At 40.0% G+C, this 14,711-nt stretch overlaps 1 protein-coding gene across 1 annotated transcript in view; it reads right to left on the reverse strand.

The window, feature by feature from the left end:
• The window catches only part of DNER (delta/notch like EGF repeat containing), a 381,612-nt gene that overhangs the window by 107,969 nt on the left and 258,932 nt on the right, over nt 1-14,711 (reverse strand). The window contains exon 7 of the mRNA XM_037850346.1: nt 6,952-7,065. Coding sequence (XP_037706274.1) covers nt 6,952-7,065 — 114 coding nt within the window. The remainder of the gene's footprint in view (nt 1-6,951; nt 7,066-14,711) is intronic.

Here is a 14,711-nt window from a genome sequence, read left to right on the forward strand (position 1 = left end):
CAGCACTTGAAGTTCAAGGCACCTACCTGATTTTTTAAAGCTAAAAAATCATAATAATGCTAAAGAATTGTCACATGCAGATCCGAACATACAATTTAAGAAATCAGAATCTGTGTTTCCCTGTTTGGTATATCCTACCTCTTCATAAAATAAACAAAAAAACACTAAAATATTATTTATTTTATTATAGTCTATTTGTTTATTGTATTATATTAGAATAATGGTTTTACTATTATGTTATTCATTATTCATTCATCAGACTTCAACCTCCAACTGACACCTGCCAGCACCAATCTGGGCATCGGATGATTCCAAAAGGGGAGGCAGAGCTAAGGATGGAGAGATGGGATCCCGTCACTCACCAAGTCAGCGCAGTCGTCCCCACTGCTAATGGAAGAAGCAGGCACACACAAATCCTCACAGCATTTTTTTTTTTTTTTAAATCTCAAAGAAACTGTGTGATGCTTAATTTTAGGTGTCGACTTGGCTAGGTTATGGTGTCCAGATGTTTGGTCAAACACCAGCCTGTCTCATAGAAGTATTTCATAGATGGAAGCAGCCTCTACAATCAGTCAACTTTAGGTAAAGGAGATGATCCTCCGTATGGTAGGGGGGGCCTCATCCAATCAACCAGAAGCCTTGAGAGGAAGAACTGAGAGTTCCAGGGATCAGAAGGAACTGTGCCTCGAGACTACACCTTCCACTCCTTCCTGCATTCCCAGCCTAAGGAATTTGGACTCAAGACTTCACAGCATTCCTACTGGAATTTCCAGCCTCCAGCCTGCCCCACAGAATTCAGGCTTGCCAGCCCATATAACTGTGTGAGCTAATTCCTTATAATAAATCTTTATATATTTAATTCTTACACATATATTCTGTTGGTTCTACTTTTCTGGAGAACCCTGGCTGATACACTATGCCAGGTGAAATAAAGAAGAGGAAGAGGATGAGGAAGAAGGAGGAGGATAAGGGGAAAGAAATAGAAGTATAAACTTAGGTGTAAACCAAAGTTTAATCAGCAGGCAACATATACTAGACATAAGGTTTTACTTAAACTTAGTAAGTCTCAATACCCTGTTTTGTTCCTGAAAGGTGGAACTATATACCACTTGGAACCCCAAGGGCCTCAGCTGCTATATTTCCTACATAATGTGGTGAATTAGGAATAATGCCAACCTTTAAAAGAATAAGATTATTATTTTTCAGGGCTGTTAATTTTATGAGGACATGTTGCATGTTTCTTATGTAAATACATGCAGTTTTATATGGTCCTAAGGGGATGTTTTCATACAAGCTCGTACATATCAGGTACTGGAAAAAACAACCAAATCCCAGAAATATATCACTCCTAAAGCCTTGTTGGGGAACATGCCCAGTTCCTGCATAATAAACATTAGCTTACGGATAACTTTTATGACATGTATTGCCATTGCCTCTAAATCCCTTTAAGATGAAAGCATTATAACTGAAATTTGAGTTGGACAAAAAGGATTTATAAGGCTACATTACTCAAGTCTGTGAAATGCAGAAAAACAAAGTCATTTGGATAGGCCCTTGGAGTTCACTGCAATGGGATTTAACCCAGAAGGCCTTTCTTTGAGCTGACGTGAAGGTTTAAGGCACGGGCCTGCCTTAGAGCTGCTTTAAGGTTATAAAACTTTTCTCTATAAACATTACTTGAAACAAGATGGATTTATTGACTCAGCAAGGGGCTCATAAGCTGATATATCTGAATAAAGGGCTTTTAAGAATAGGGTCCCCTAGAGATAATAGTCAACCTGTTCAATTTACAGCGAGGAAGCAAAGGTTGGAAGAGTTTAAATTGCATGTCCCACCAAAGGTGATGGGACTAATTCATGATCACCATAAGAAGCATAACAGCATTTTTCCAGCACTTACCATTTCCAAAGAAGGCTATACAGGCTTTTTCTATTCTTTATACCAACTCATAAGGTAGGTACTAGTATTGTCCCCATTGCCCAGAGAAGCAAAAGACCTTGTAAAAAAGAGAGGAGTCCAGACTTCAAATCCAAGCAGTGTGACCCTAAAACCCACATTTTCAGTCACTGGCTCTGCTGCCTCCTGGGAGTCAGACTTAAGTGTACTCACCTCCACACTTGGCCATGGGAGTTTCCAAGTTATGAGATCTGCAACATCTGCTAGAAAAACCCAATTTTGTTCTAGTAGTTATAATACCAGAAGAAATAAGTCTCCTTACCTGGTTGCAACACTTGCCTTCATAACTGTAGTGCAAGAGTAATTACTATTAATTGTATGAATCTATAATCCTTTAGTTGGTATAACACTAGAAAATGTCTCGACATTAATGTTTCTAAAATGAATGGGATAAAATGATTTCTAAAAATAGTGCATGAAGCCACACATTCTCACCTTGTTCCCTGACGCTCACGTGCCTGCTGTAATAGGCAAATGCAGGCAAGAGCCCTTGGTACAGATGTGAATGACTTCACTTGCAGAACCAACAAATGTGCTTTAGCTGCTGAATGTTTTAGTCACTACTGATTTCTTTTTATTCCTTATTAATTTATGTGGTGTTCTAATTCAAATCCTTGCCCTGCCTTAAAAGATAAAAATTGAGATTAAGTATGGTTGACATCTACATGGTAGTAAAAAATGTTACTTAAATATGAGCATTTAAATATATTTATTTATTTAAACATGTATTGAAAATTCCAATAGGCAGTGATATTAAATATATATTAGGCATGTTGTGAATTAAAAAGCATCGAATTAAAAAATTTAAGGATCTCAAAGTTTTAAACCAAACATAAAGTCAATATCAAAGTAAAGAGTAAATACAGATGTAATAAAGTCAGTTTCTAATTACTTAGTTTTGCCATTGTTACTTTTCTATAAGATACATATAGGAAGATATCCATGGCACTTTTCTTTCTTATCACCCCCCTGGTAACTAGAATCTGAAACTATACTTTTCAAAAATGTTTCTCATGAAAGTTAAGTAGAAATTCAAAGAAAAGGAAGAGCCCATGGATGAAGGATAAAAATTTAAGGGCAGATGAGCAGACACCTTCCCGAAGGAGAGCAAAAGTGATGGTTACCGCAAAGCTGTCTTCTGGGTCTGCCTGGCTTTGAACTTAAAAGACAGGAGGGAAAGAGAGAGGGGACTGGGAAGGAATTCAACCTCTGAGGACGTGGCCCAGACCAGATGGAAAAGAATCCTTGAAGGAAATAGGATAAAGATGAAAAGGATAGAAAAGAGCAAGATACAAACATGCCGTGTGGAACACACTGTCCAGAGAGAAAAACCACCCTTAACAGCATTCTGGATTTTGAGGGCTTGTCGTAAATGGATTCCACAGTGCTTAGGAAAAAATAGATAAATAAATAACAGAGAATTTTTTCCTAGCTTTCTCCAGACTTAAAAATTTGGGGCAGGGATATTTACAAGTTTTTGAACCCAATAAATTTTGCATTTATTTTTCTCATGACTAGGGTAGCAAAGAGATTCTCTTAAAATAAGCGTAATGGAATTTATTTAAAATAAAATTTTCAGGGATGGTAAAGAAAAGTAAGAAGACTAGAGCCAAAGGTTTAAATGCCAGTTGTGTGAACTGAGGCAAGCCGTTTACCCTCAGTGCCTCAGTTTTCTCATCTGTTAAATGGAAATAATAAAAGCACCTGCCTCAGAGGGTTATTCTGAGGGTCAAATGAGTTAGTAGACAGAGTGTGAGTGATAGCCAAGTGTTGACTTTTATAATTAATTCATTTAACAAATATTTGTTTACCTCCTACTTACACAAAACAGCTAAAAGCTGAAGCACAGGTAGAGCATTGGGAGGAGGTGAGGGAAAGAAGAGGAATAAGATACATTTCTTGCCTCCAAGGACAACTCAGGGAAGTAGAGAAGACAGAATCAACCCCCAAATACAAAAGAGCAAAAGTAAAAGAGAAGGACAAGGGTCTAGTGCTGGCTCCGAGCTTTAGAACCTTTGTGTGGATTTGAAACACTTTTCAAGCTTGTTTTCACATTGTGGCTGATGCTAGAAGTCTCCTAGAGACATAAGCTTTTTTAAAGTGTAAAATAGTCCAAATTACTGCAACAACCACCCTAAGATGGAGCGAGGGGCAGCTTTAAAAATGCTACCACCAAGTCTGTGCTCCTCATAAGAGGATTCAGAACATTCTAGTGAATTCTCCTGGACCACTGATAAAACCCCCTTTAATCTCATCAGTCTTCAATAAGGATAAACTTCATTATTAAATCCATCTTCATCCTTTCCATTCTAGATGATCGCACCTTCTCAAGGCTTTATCTAGACAACATGGAGGAACTGATGGGCCATTGGATGAAGGAGAAAGATTCCAAGGCTCTCCCATCGATACCTGAGGCTTAGACCACCATCTGGAGGCCAACGTCTCCGTGTTTAAATCTCGGGTCCTGACTTCTGTCACTCCCAGCTTCATCTAGCCAACTGTCTAGATGACATCTCCACTTGAAAGTTGCAAGGGCCCCCCCCCCCCCAACCCAATAAGTCCAAAATAGAGTGCTCTCTCCCCAACTTTTCTTTCTCTCCATGAATGGTACAACCAACTATAAAGTTTCAGAAACCATAAACTTGCCACCTCACTCTCCTTCACCCTCCACATCTCACCCATCTCCAGGTCCCCTCCTTCTCACTTCTGAAGTTCCCTTAAATCCGTCAGCTTCTCTCCTTTTTGAATTCTACCCCTCTATTCCTAGCAGCCAACATACATTTCCTGGACTTCTACAATAGGCCCCCAAATCTCCTGATTCCCACTTTTATCTCCCTCCAATTTATACTCCACACTGTTACAGGGTGAAATCTTCAAATCCCCTTGCCTAAAGTCATCAATGGTTCAATAACCACATTAACAATAATAACCTTTATTAAAATCATGATAAAGTAGCTGATATTTTAGAGAGTGCTTAGCCAGGTCCAGTGTGAAGCACTTTATCTGTAACTTCATTTAATCCTTATACTGACCCAGTGAAGTAGGCATTATCATCACCCCAATTTACAGATGAAGAAACTGAGGCACAGGGAGGCTGAGTCACTTGCCCACAGTACAAAGCTACTAAGTAAGTAGTGGGACCAGGCTTCAGATCCCAAGACTGAATTCTTCACCCTGGCCCCCAAAGCCCTGCGACTTCTTAGCCTACAGACTTCAGCCTCCATCATCCACCCTCCTCAATCTCTTCGTTCTCGCTGATGCTGTCAGCTATGCACTCCTCACTCAGGGTCTTCGCCATGTGGGACCCTCTCCCGAACCACCAAGCCTAGGTAGAGCCATTTTTACATCACTGAGTCACCTGTTCTTATGTGGTTTTGCACTTATTTGTCTAAGCACCACGGCTGGATGCACCATCCCAGCTTTCTAACCAATATATCCCTAGCACCCAGCACGGTGCCTGGCATCCAGGAAGTATTCAACAATTATTGACTAGATAATTAAAGTATGAGTGAAAGGAAAATAACCCAGGGTCTAGTTTAAGAGCCACCAGTTACAACAGTGTGATTTTTGTCACCACTTCTCTGAGCCTTCAGGGTCTTATTGATCCTGGAAGAGCTCTTGAAGCTAGAAGTATCATCCTCACCCACATTTATGAGAAAAGGAGATAAAGGATGGGGCAGGGAGGGGAGATAATGATTTGCCAGCAGTCAAACCAACCCTTGACCAGCGCACACAGCCTGCAACCGGAGCTCAGTTGTTAGTGGCAACCAACTAATAGTGAGGGAGAAAGCTTTGGGAAACTGCAGAGCACCCCAAAGGAATGTGACAACTGGTGCTGTCTCCTCAGCCATCAGCCTCTGGCGACATTGCCACATCTTCCTGTTTGCTTACTCAAGTCAAGCCTGGAATGCAAGAGGAGGATAAACCGAGGATGAAGAGCGGGGCTGCACCCAGCACACTAACTCCCTTGCCTTGGTCTACCAGTCCCTGCAAGAGCACGTGCGCAGCTAAAGAGGGGCGGAGAGGCAGGCCAAGGCCATCCTGCTCCCACCCAGTGAGCCGGGGCCGGGAGGCAAGTCTGCACTTCCTCCGCCGACAGTCCAGTCTCCAAAGGAGTGATGCCGCGACAAGGGGCTGCTGATCTCAGGTGCAGCTCCTGGCAACCCCGAGGCACCCAGGTTACCTGGTGGGGGCAGAGGCCTCGGACCAACACCCACCCAGTACCACTCCCCACCCCCAACCTCTCAGCCAAGGGCAATCTAGGTGTTTCCCTCAGGTGTGGGCTCTACCTTTATCCCTGTGGAGGATGAGACCCCAGTCTAAGTCGTTGTCAATGTCGTTTCAGGAGCTTACACTCTGGTTTCAAGATGAAAACTCTAATATGCTGTTATTCTTACAATATTAAAGGTTTAAAGTAATCCCTTCTATAACATCTCTCTCGGAAACGGCAATCAAACTTCTACAAAATACAAACTTGTTTCTTGAAAGACAATTATCCACCTGCTTCTTCAGTTGAAACTACTCTTAATAGTAAAGCCTTTTCTTTTTTTAAATAAAAGTAGTCCTAAAGATGTGACTTAGCAGGTTAGCTGAATTTTCTAACACGTTGTAAAGTTAACATAAAAACAAAAGAGGTGAACTTCCTGGTGATTCTTTTATGTAAACGTGTATCAAAAAACAAGTAATTTAACAAAATAGGAATTCTTAAGTGAAAGTTCACCATTAGAAAGAGATTTCAATTTATTGATTATTCATTTTCAACATGTAAATAAAAATCTCAGAAATTCCTACATTATGTCTAATATTCAAACGTTTTCAAGCTATTCTAGCATAGAGCTAAAAATAAGAACCATCTTCTATTTTTGTTTTGTAAATGGAACAGAATGGGAAATTCTCTTGTATAGAGATTTTCAGAGATTTAAGGGACAAAATTAATGAAATTAGTCATGATTTAAAACGGCAAACGGAAGGCATTCCATTGGTAACAATATTTACCTTCTGGACACTGACAGGTGAATCCGCTGAGATTAGAAACACATGTCGCTCCATTTCTGCATGGTTCTAGGATACAATAATCAATCTTGGATTGGCAAAGCTCTCCAGTATAACCTGAACAGAACAAGACATGCGTGTTATAAAATATGTTACCCCCAAGACTTTCATGAACCATCCCCACCAACGAAGAATTCGAATGGTGCCCATCTAATAAGGCAGCAGGCTCTCCCTAAAACCTCCCAGCCTCAACATGATCTAATTTGGTTTTACAACTACAAAGAACCATAGTACAAACAGCATTTCTTTGGCAAAAGTCTTCATGGCAGGAAATCTTTTCTTCAGCGTTTGGTCTGTGTTTTCTTTTGAAATGCTCCTCAGAACCCTGGAGAGCTGCAACAGAAACCACTCCCTACTGACTGCTTCCCCCTAGCGTGAACAAAACAGAATTTACAAGGTTCTGCTTGGTCTGATGAGATGAGGGCCACTTTCTGTAGGTCATCCCAAATACGTATAAAAGTAGGCATTAGGGAAGTGTACAAGTAATTTAAAAATTAATTTTACAATCTATAAATACTTGAGAGCTAGAAGAACCCTTCTGTGTTGAGTTGCCTATCCCGTCATTTTAAACATATAGAGACTGAGGCATAGACCGCGTTAAGCACATTAATATATTAATCTTACTTGAGACACAAATCCAACTCAGTAAATTCTCTAAGAAGCAAGCCTGCTGTGATGATTCTGCTGCACAGTTAATGTAACCACACAAGAGTGGCGAGGAAATAAGATTTAAATCTATTGAACACCTGTGCAGCTTTAAATAAATTCCAAGTATTTTTTTTTAATTTGAAAACAAAGCCTTCCAAGGAAAAACGTTTAAAAAACAAATGCTACTATGTTTTTCATTTGATAGTGGAAATTGTTACAAATGAAAATTTGGAAAACAGAGGACATAAAAAACACAAAGAAAAAAATTACCCTTAGCTATATTATTTGAGTTCTGATAGCACTGTTGATACTTTCGAGATAATTCCATCAGAAGTTTTCAGGCTCAGATAGTTTCTACACAATTATACTCTACTGCAACATTTTATATCTTTCTAGGATAACTTTAAGTACATAAAACCTTTTCTTGATGAATTGTTAGTTCTGAAAGACTGTCATTTGCACTTGAATCTGGTATTTGCAAAAATAAGTCAATGATGTTGGAAGAGAAATAGATGATTTGCCTGAGCTTCAAGCTAATATAAATTACAGAATGTAAATGCAGAGCCATTTGCTTGAAATCCTACTCTTTCTCACATGCTTTAAAACAGTATAGGCGATTCTACCTAATGGGTATATGAGACGAGTAAGATATGCACATGAACTAACAATTCAAACACCAGGGACAAAAAGCTATTTCAAAATTACAGGGCAGAACATTTTAATATTATAACATTATGTTAAGATTATATTTTAAATGAATGCTCTAAATTCAAAATGAGGGAGACTGAATTGTTTTTAAATGAAGCTGCTACAAATGACTTTTTGGCTAAAAAAATAGCTAATATTTATAAAAGACCACTTATTTTCAACCATATAATATTATTATTTCATCCTCACTGCAACTGTATAAAGGCAGTATTGTTAGAGTCATTCCCACTTCACAGATGAGAAAACTGAGGATTACAAAGCTTGGGGAAGGTGCCCAGTTATACTATAGGGAGTTGCCTAATAGTCTGGAGCACAGGCAGCCCAAATCCCGTCTCCACACCCCTACCTACAGCATGATGCCAAAGGCAATATGCATCACCATCATCAACAAACATGCATGCAATACAAAGGAAAAACAGAAGACATCGGATCAAAAAGTACAGAGCCACAGATATAAATATCTATCAAAACCATAAATATTCATCTGTAACTTACAGCCTACACAGTCCTATGTAGTTTTGCTGAGCGAGGGGTGTCAAGAATTATTTTTAAAGCCCGTGCCTTCAAAGGATTCACAATATGGCTAGAAAAGTACATTTATGATAAAGATAACTGATTACAAGTTGGAGTTTTTTTTGGGGGGGAAGTGGCTTAAAGAATATGGCATTATGAATCCCGTCACTGGAAAGACCCTAGAACCGCATGACCACAGAATCACACAAATCATGAAAAATAGCAGGAGTCTGATATCATCCCTAACAGACAGAAAGAATAAGAGAAGATTGCAGGATTCTGTGAATGTCAATGTTCTTTAGAGAAAATTATAACAATTACTTTCTTTGAACTTTTTATTTGGGAATTCTTAAAGCATACATAAGCAGAGGGACTTGTATATCACCTTACATCTCCATCACGTAGCTTCAACAATTATTAATAGTTTGTCCATTTAAATTCACTTGTCACGCTTCCACTATTTCCCCCATGGGTATATCTTAGAGAAAATTTTACTTGTAATTACTTCAGTATTAATCTCTAACTAAAGGGAATTTTTTAAAGATCACCTTTAGAATCTTCAATTGATATTTGGTCCCATATACAAATTTAGTTGAGCACTTTAAGATATATTAATCAATATTGATAATTTCCTTTTTAAGAACCACAATTGTCTAACACAAATCTTCCCAAGTACTTCATTGCTTCTTACAGATCTAATAAATTAAACCTATAAGTAAGACAAATCATTAGTACTGATTAACATTGTATATGCTGCATACAAATTTAGTGAGATTTCAATCTAAGAGACTAAGTCACATTTTTAATGCATGGGGAGTTTTCAGTTGTTGTAACAGTTTGAGGGTCCCCCTGGCATTTAGTGGAAGGAGATGCCAAATTCCTGAACTGCTTGAAATGATCCAATATAACAGAGTTGTCTCACTCAAAATGCCAAATGAGGAACACTGGTTGGGGATCAATCACTATATCATTCTGGGTTTTAAAGGATTTATAGTAAAGATTTTAAAAATATGGGAAACATGGAAGTATGGAGAAAAGGACCATGTCTAATTAGCTAGACATATAAAGTGCAAGTATATTGACATGTCTATGGACTAAGAGCTCATAGAGATGAAAAACAACAATGGAGGAATGTGAAGGGATGAGCAGGAGGAGGCCCAAAGGCAGAGCTGGGAGTAGGGGGTTGCTGAGCATCCTTAGAAGCACGTGTCCAGCTGTTTAGCCACAGGCTCACACTAGCCTCATTAGCTCAGGACCTGACACTGGGTCCACACCAGAATTACCAAGGACAGCCAGGGATTACTGTTGGCCTCAAGTGAGCTACTAGTTGGAAGCTCCACCAGTACCATGGTTGACGGCATTACTGCCACTAGCAGACTTAGGCCAGCTCTGGGAGTGGAGCGCATGTGTCCTGTGGCTGACTTAAGGGGCTCTTAAATGCCAGTGGATCATTTCATGGACCTCCAAAATCAATGACTTGACTGGTCAGCAAATCGTTGATATTGATATATTTGTGATACTCTGAACTGGATATCTAAGACTCACATGAAATACCTTTCCCTGTGTCTCCCTTCTTTTTTTTTTTAAGTTGGATCTTATAACCAAGGAATCAAAACTAGATGAGTGATTGATAGGAATTTAAATTAAAAAGACCCTTAAAGTGCTGCCTGGGTTCTTACTTTCTTCCTCTCTGCCGAAGGTTTGTCTCTTCTCTGGGAAATAACTGCACCAATGGTAGATAATATTTCCTTTTCTCACCAAAGTGATGACCTAAAGGCCTTCTAGAAGATGTTCAAGCAGGACAGTGACAGCATCAACACAGCAGACAGGAAGGGTAATACTGAGGCAGCCTTTCTGTGTATATTGTCAGACAATTTGCTCTAGGACATGTACACACACACGGGCATGTCAGGCCTTAAAGATCTATGACATAAGTTCCCAAGTGCAATGTTGGCAAGGCACAGAGGAAAGCCCACAGGCAGACTTGGAAGTATGAAGAAAGGCATGAATGTCATACCTTCCTAAAAAAATGCACAACAGTCATAAACATCCTTCACTCCAGATCCCAAATGACGAAAGTCTGCATCTAAGTACAGAAGCAAGTATTAGTAACAGTCCAAGTTCTCTACCTTCCAGCTAGTGCTACGGCCCCTCCCCTTAGAGCCAAATCATAAGCATTCATGGACCACCTTCCAAATCTTTCCACAACCATATGACGCCTTTCATATTGTTCACTTCACTGCTAATTTTCCTGTGCCAGGCACCACTGCCTTTCCCAAGATACAAACCAGAGCCTCCCAGCCCATCTCTTTACTGCCACACTCACTTTCTTACAATCCATTCTTCACAGGGGAGCAGTCAGGCCTTTCTAAAATACAGTTTAGAGTGACATCATCAACATGGTTACATGAACAGCTACTGAAAACTCCTCTCCAGAGATTCAACACAAAAAAGGACAATTCTGAATTGTCTGAAACTCTGGAGGAGGAGACAGACTGGAGAAGGGCCCCACAGATGCCGAATGGAATAAAGAGAAGAAATATCAGGTACGAATCTTCGGTCCCAGACCAGCTGGTCCTCGCCCCTCCCTCTCACTCATGCTCAGTGTGGGAAAGGCATGGAATCAGCAGATGGCAACCCTCCCACCAGGGACACAGATTTTAAAATCACTCACAGCAGTGAGACATACCCCCACTGTTTGAAGACCCAGGGGACAAGGGAGGACAATTCAAGGCCCAGGTCAGTGAAGGACAAAGAGACTGAGAAAATGTGGACACAGACTGCATTTCCAGCCCTGGGACTGAAAACACTTCCAGCACCCTCATGGGAAGTAGCAGCCAACGGCCGTTTCATTGCCTTAGGGACGGCTGGAGTACTGGGTCAGCTGAAGGAGTGCTTGGCCACAGGTGTAGCGCCACATTGAGCCAGATTTTGGCCAGCAAAGTGAGGGCAAAGGAATCCTGCAGTTTCAGTACACCTGTGCAAAGCAGCCTCTAAGGACAATTAAGTTACCAAACATTGCCATCTGCTGGACAGCCTGGAAAGTACAAGGGAATAGACACCCTTGTAAAAAGATGCTTCTGACCCTTCATTAGGGTCACGGGAGCTGGTCTACACAACCTGTCCAGAAACCCAGTCTGGTTTGGACTGAGAAATACAGACAAACCAACTGTCAAAGCAGGACCCTAAAACAAGCCCAGGTCTTGCTGACCAGCAGAAAACAGCACCACCGGAAGCCAGCAGATCTATATTACCACACACAGTGAACTTCCTGGGATGTCCAGTGCCTACCTCCCATCCCATTGGCAGGTCACAGTGGCTGCCTGATTTGGGGAGAAGACTGGAGGGTATAGCCAATCTGATAACTGGCCAGCAAGAGAAATAAAGAAAAGATAGAGATCAAAGTCAGCCAACAAGAAAACCTTAGGCAAAAGAGAGAAAACAACCTACAGAATAAACTAATCAAGAAAATCAGATGCCCAGACAGCAAAAAATCACAAGTCACACCAGGAAACATGAAGATATGTCCCAGTTAGACGAACAAACTAACATCAACTGAAATTCAGGAGTTGAAACAACTAATTAAAGATGTTCAAACAAATCTTCTAAACCAAATCAATGAGTTGAAAGAAAATGTGACAAAAGAGATGAAGGATATAAAGAAGATACAGGGTGACCATAAAGAAGAATTCAAAAGCTTGAAAAAACAAATGGCAGAACTTATGGGAATGAAAGACACAACAGAAGAGATGAAAAACACAATGGAGACATACAACAGCAGACTTGGAGAGAGAGAAGAAAGGATTCAGGAACTAGAGGACAGGACTTCTGAAATTGTTCACACAAAAGAAGAGATAGGGAAAAGAATGGAAAAATATGAGCAGGGGCTCAGGGAACTGAACAACAACATGAAGTACACAAATATACATGTTATAGGTGTCCCAGAAGAAGAGACGGGAAAGGGGGCAGAAAGAATAATAGAGGAAATAATCAATGAAAATTTCCCAATTCATATGAAAGACCTAAAATTACAGGCCCAAGAAGCACAGCATACCCCAAACAGAATTGATCCAATTAAACCTACTCCAAGACACTTACTGATCAGATTTTCAATGTCAAAGACAAAGAGAGAATTCTGAAAACAGCAAGAGAAAAGCAATCTATCGCATACAAAGGAAGCTCAGTAAGACTAAGTACAGATTTCTCAGTAGAAACCATAGAGGCAAGAAGGCAGGCAGGGGTATGCTATATTCAAGAGGCTGAAAGAAAAAAACTGTCAACCAAGAATCTTATATCTGGCAAAACTGTCCTTAAAGAATGAAGGAGAGTTTAAAATATTACAGATAAACAGACACTGAGAGAGTTCATGAACAGGAGACCTCCTCTACAAGAAATACTAAAGGGAGTGCTACAGACAGATAGGAAAAGACAGGAGAAAGAGGTTTGGAGAAGAGTGTAGAAATGAAGATACCAGAAGATAGAAAGAGGGTCAAGATCGGGGATTTGATACTGAGGGAGAACAGAATGTTCAAAAGGACTGAGTATATAGATCCAGAAATGGATATTGGGTGATAGTAGCACAATATTGTAAGTACACTGAACAAAGATGACCGTGAGTATGGTTGAAAGAGGAAGGTTAGGGGCATGTGGGACACCAGAAGGAAAGATAGAAGAAAAAGACTGAGACAGCATAACCTAGTGAAACCTGGAGTGGGCAATGATTGTGATTGAATGTACAAATATAAGACTGTTTTTACATGAGGGAGAACAAATGAATATCAACTTTACAAGGTGTTAAAAATAGGGTGGTATTGGGGAAAAATACAATCAATGCAAACTACAGTCTATAGTTAACAGTAACATTGTAATATGCTTCCATGAACTGTAACAAAGACAATATACCAAAGCTAAATGTCTGTAAGAGGAGGATATAAGGGAGGGGCATGGGATTCTTGGCATTGGTAGTGTTGTCTGACTTTTTTATTGTATTTTATTTTAATTTTATTTTTTCTTTTGTTGCTTTTTAGTTGTCATTTTTTCTTTCTTTTTCTTTTTGTTGCCTCTTACTCTTTCTTTGTGGAAAAAATGGAGAAGTCCTCATATAGATAGCTGCGGTGAATGCATAACTAGGACTAAGGTATATCAGACTAAAGAGTAATAGGATGATATTGACAGGGTTTTAAAACTTCAACTTCTGTGTAAGACCAAACAAAGAGATGTTTATTAGATGCAAAATCTGTATTTTTTTTGTAGCATGCTATATAATTTAACTTGTATGGTCAGTTTGTTGAAACAACATAATTACATGGAATGTTGAATAGCGAGTGAAATCTGGTTGGTTTGTTCAGGTTAGTGTGAAGCCCCAATACATCCCAGAGTAATCTGGGCAGAGAATAAAAATGTATTTGCAAAGCCCCCTTGAGGGACTGGAAGAAAATGTGGAAATATTAAATGTCCCCACCTGGGGAATTAAGGATATTCTCACAAGCATTGGGGGCTACCAATTAAGAAGGCCAAGCCCTCAATCTTGAGACTTGCCCTTATGAAATTTGTTACTGCAAAGGACAGGCTACATTTGTTACTGCAAAGGACAGGCTAAGTTTACTTAAAATTGTGCCTAAGAGTCACCCCCAGAGAACTTCTTTCGTTGCTCATACATGGCCTCTCTCTCTAAGCCAACTTGGCAGGTAAACCCACTGCCCTACCCTCTACATGGGACATGACTCCAGGGCTGTAACTCTCCCTGGCAATGTGGGACATGACTCATGGGGAAGAGAGCCTGGCCCTGTCCTCATGGAATTGAGAAAGCTTTCTTGACCAAAAGGCGGAGAGAA

This window comes from Choloepus didactylus, chromosome 9, assembly GCF_015220235.1.
Source record: "Choloepus didactylus isolate mChoDid1 chromosome 9, mChoDid1.pri, whole genome shotgun sequence".
NCBI classification, from domain to species: Eukaryota; Metazoa; Chordata; class Mammalia; order Pilosa; family Megalonychidae; genus Choloepus; species Choloepus didactylus.